Source organism: Myotis davidii, unplaced genomic scaffold, assembly GCF_000327345.1.
Source record: "Myotis davidii unplaced genomic scaffold, ASM32734v1 scaffold265, whole genome shotgun sequence".
Classification (NCBI taxonomy): domain Eukaryota; kingdom Metazoa; phylum Chordata; class Mammalia; order Chiroptera; family Vespertilionidae; genus Myotis; species Myotis davidii.
In genome coordinates this window covers 5,359,391-5,363,439 of record NW_006296627.1, presented here as the reverse complement: position 1 = coordinate 5,363,439, position 4,049 = coordinate 5,359,391, and the positions used below count along the sequence as shown (strand labels likewise).

The 4,049-nt window shown below is 37.5% G+C and overlaps 1 protein-coding gene across 1 annotated transcript in view; it reads right to left on the bottom strand.

Annotated features, from left to right (window-relative positions):
* LOC102771862 (olfactory receptor 4C12) overlaps positions 1-572 on the bottom strand; it is a 3,192-nt gene extending 2,620 nt beyond the window's left edge. Inside the window, exon 1 of the mRNA XM_006772341.1 lies at positions 3-572. Within this exon, the coding sequence (XP_006772404.1) occupies positions 3-572 (570 nt within the window). The remainder of the gene's footprint in view (positions 1-2) is intronic.
* Positions 573-4,049: the final 3,477 nt, after the last annotated feature.

The window sequence follows — 4,049 nt, the reverse complement described above, 5'->3', positions numbered from 1 at the left end:
GCAGTGTCCATGCAGACGAGTTTCAACAAAGGGTACAAGTCACACATGAAATGATCTATGACATTGGGGCCACAGAATGGCAGCCAGACTGTGAAGAGGATCTGAATGGTTGCATGGAGAAATCCTCCAGCCCACGCCACTCCCAGCAGGAGAATGCACAGCTTATGGCTCATGATGGTGGTATAGTGCAGAGGTTTGCAAATGGCGACATAGCGATCATAGGCCATCACCGTCAACAGAATGATCTCAGTAGCACCAAAAATGTGTTCTGCATAGACTTGAGCCATACAACCATTAAAAGAGATCATTTTCTTTTCATGAAGGGAATCCACAATCATCTTAGGAGCTGAAGAAGAACAATAGATTAGGTCTATCAAGGAAAGGTGGGTCAGGAAGAAGTACATGGGGGAGTTCAGAGCCTGGCTGGTGGTAATGGTAACCACAATGAGCAGGTTGCCTGAGAGAGTTACCATGTATAAGACCAAAAATAACAGAAACACGACTTTCTGCATCTGAGGGTTCTGGGTAAGTCCTGTTAAAATGAATTCAGTCACATTCCTTTTATTCTCCATCTATGTTGTATGTGTGAGAAAAACTCCAGGGAGGAATGCTTTACCTTTAAAAAAACAAATGAAGGAAGAAAAAATGAACTTAAACCAGTGATATTGATAGTCAATAAGTCAAATATAAATTGTCAACCAGATAAGTTTAATGCAAAATCTATTTCCACTTACTTGATGAGGAATATACATATCATTCAAGTAAACTTCAAGATAGTACTAAAAACTAATTTTGTCAATGATTAATTGCTACTTTTTGATGGCGCTCAGATGCCTTTATTCTCTATCTCCTTTTTTATTTTAAATTATATATATATGCCTAAAATGCAAATTATCCCCACAGGAGTTCGACCGGAAGGCTGATTGCTTGCTGTGACATGCGTTGACCACCAGGGCAGTGCGGAATAAAGGAAGACCCTGTCCGGCAGCCAGTAGCCAAGGAAGGGAGGCCTTGGTCAGTAGCCGGAAAGAAGGCCCTGGAGAGCAGCCGAAAGGCCTCAATCGGCCCAGATTGCAGGCCAGGCCTAGGGACCCTATCCATGCATGAATTTCGTGCACCGGGCCTCTAGTATTTTAATGTATTCCTAAAGCACAGAGGCAGTGAAGGGTAAGACAAACTGTTTATGTTACAATGGACAAAGGTACATAATACTTAAACCAGTGATATTGATAGTCAATAAGTCAAATATAAATTGTCAACCAGATAAGTTTAATGCAAAATCTATTTCCACTTACTTGATGAGGAATATACATATCATTCAAGTAAACTTCAAGATAGTACTAAAAACTAATTTTGTCAATGATTAATTGCTACTTTTTGATGGCGCTCAGATGCCTTTATTCTCTATCTCCTTTTTTATTTTAAATTTTATTTTATTTTATTTTTCCATCACCTTTTATCCCTTCTATGCCCTTAGTTACCATACTGGCATCCATGTCCATGAACTCTCTTTTTTGAATTTCGTGCACCGGGCCTCTAGTATTTTAATGTATTCCTAAAGCACAGAGGCAGTGAAGGGTAAGACAAACTGTTTATGTTACACATGGACAAAGTACATAATGAGGTACATGGGAAGGAAACTTTTTTTAGATGATTCCACAAATGTTTCTTTGAGAAGCTAGCCTTAGCATTCCAAGCCTGGATAGTGGTTTCCCTTCTACATCATCCACTGCATTGGAGAATCCTTCCAGGGACAAGAACCCTTAAGAAGAAAGCTGAGCACACGTCTAATTGCCAACTCTTCTCTAGAGGAGATGGCTCTTGCGAGAACCAACAACCGGCTACTGATATGTTTTACTAAATTCCTGAAAGTCTGTGCCAAAAATTAGATTTCATTATCAAAATCAGTTAAACTTGATTCATTCGTCATCATTATTTATTACTTCAGTTTCTTGCAAACTTTAAGGTAATTCAAATATATAAAACACTTCTTTACAATTTCATCTGCCTCCTTTTGTCCCTCGCCACACAGCAATAGCTTGGCCTTATGTCAAAATTGATGTCCTCTGTTAAATGGCAGGCTCAAGCACAGGATCAGTTACTTTTCTGTCCTAGTTCAAAGACCAATAGTGTGCCTGTTGCCACTCAAACTCTCTAATACCCATATTTTTAAAAAAACAAGATGTGGAGAAAAGTGTTGATCTAGCAGAATGACCCTGATCTTTCATAAAAGGGCCCCTGGACTGCAATTAAAAGGCAAAGGACTAAGCAGACAAACTTCTTCCACATGTTCAGACATTTTGAAATGCAATCTTTTATTATAACTCTAAATAGCATGAACAGATTTACTTTCACACCATGTAGTTCCTATAATGGCAGTTACTTTTTGTGGAGTGTTTGCCATGTGCTAGGCATTATACTAAGTACTTTACATGCATTATCTCACGTAATCTTCACAACAATGCTTTGAGGTTGGTACTCAATTATCTATATTTTAAAGAAAAGAAAACTGTGGTCAGGAGAGGATAAATGATTTGCTCAAAGTCATAATGGTTAAAAAAAAAAAAAAAAGCAAAGGAACCTGTATTCAAATCCAGGATGTCTGTCTCTATCTTTAACATTAGTATTTCTCCAGTTTAAATTCAATTTACTTCTAGGAATCAGCAATGCCAGAGTTTGACAGTGGGTTGGGATCTAACAATTCAAGGTTTTACTGGACAAAACCCTTGAGTTGCTTTACATTAGAAATCCTTCAGAACTTTTCATTTATCAACTAATACACTCTTCAGAGATAAGGAAACTGAGGCCCAGAGATGTGAAGTCTAATGAAACACAGATAATTGATTAGTATCAGATCACAATAAGAACACAGATCTTCCAATGTCCAACAAGGTAATTTATCCCCACCAACACACCTTGCATTTCTTAAGATGCCTTAAGACAAGCTGGACACAAGGGGGAAAATCACCCTACAGTGACAAGGGAATTAACTTTCATCTCTTATCTTTAGCAATACCTATCTTAACTCTCTAAAAAAGGGCTAAGTTCAGGGATGCAGAAAGTCAGTTATATTATTGAAACCACAATCCACTGCAAGAGAAATAAAGTCTTACCTGGTTGAAACAAGATCTAAGAAAGTTTGAAGAGTCAGAATAAAAAGTGCCCTTGAGCCTGGTATTTGATATAGATTCCCAACCACAGCGGAAGGTACATTCTTTCCTCATAGATCCTATAAATTAATGCATTCTTCTTATGGATCTGTTTTAGGACTGAAGTTTTCCTTTAAGAAACAGAATCCAAATGTTATGCTTTACCTCTGTCCTATGCTAACCTGTCTTGACCAGAGTGAATGTCACACATCCTGTCTCAGCTTCACCTCAAATTTTCCTTCATTATCCTCATTTGCTTCTCATGTCTCCTGTCAGTACAAGGTATGGTTTTTCTCCCCATTTATTCCTGCTAATTATCAGTCAGAGCACTATTTCAAGTAAATAAATTACTGTACATAAGCCAATCTCTGACCATCCAAACCATCGCACCAAATGCCCTACCCCTGAAGGAAACCCTCAGTGGCCCATCCAGCTCCAACCTGCGGATCTACTGTGGTGTCTCCCACTCTAAAGCCTAGAAATTGACTTAGGGATCCATAGAATGTAAATCTACTCCTGATAATATAAATATACCAATATTCAGTGAGGATAACAAATATTTCTGCAAAATACCCTAAAACATCTTAAAGTGATCCCCATCAAATATCAGAAAGTAATGCTTCAATGATTTTAATTATAAACCCATTGGTAGAAAATGGAAATGTGGAAACTGGATTAAAAATCTACAATTCTGGTTAACTTACCGTAATTGCCTTTGTAGTTAAAAAGAATGTCCGGAGTATTCAGGAATAAGAATTGGCCATTATATGAAACTGTTCAAATATAATATTATATAATAGATATTTTTCAAGACCCTACTGATCACAAAATATTATAGGAAGCAGAGAATATGAAAATGGCACAAATTTATTCAAATGGTTTCATCCAAGCATTTTAAAA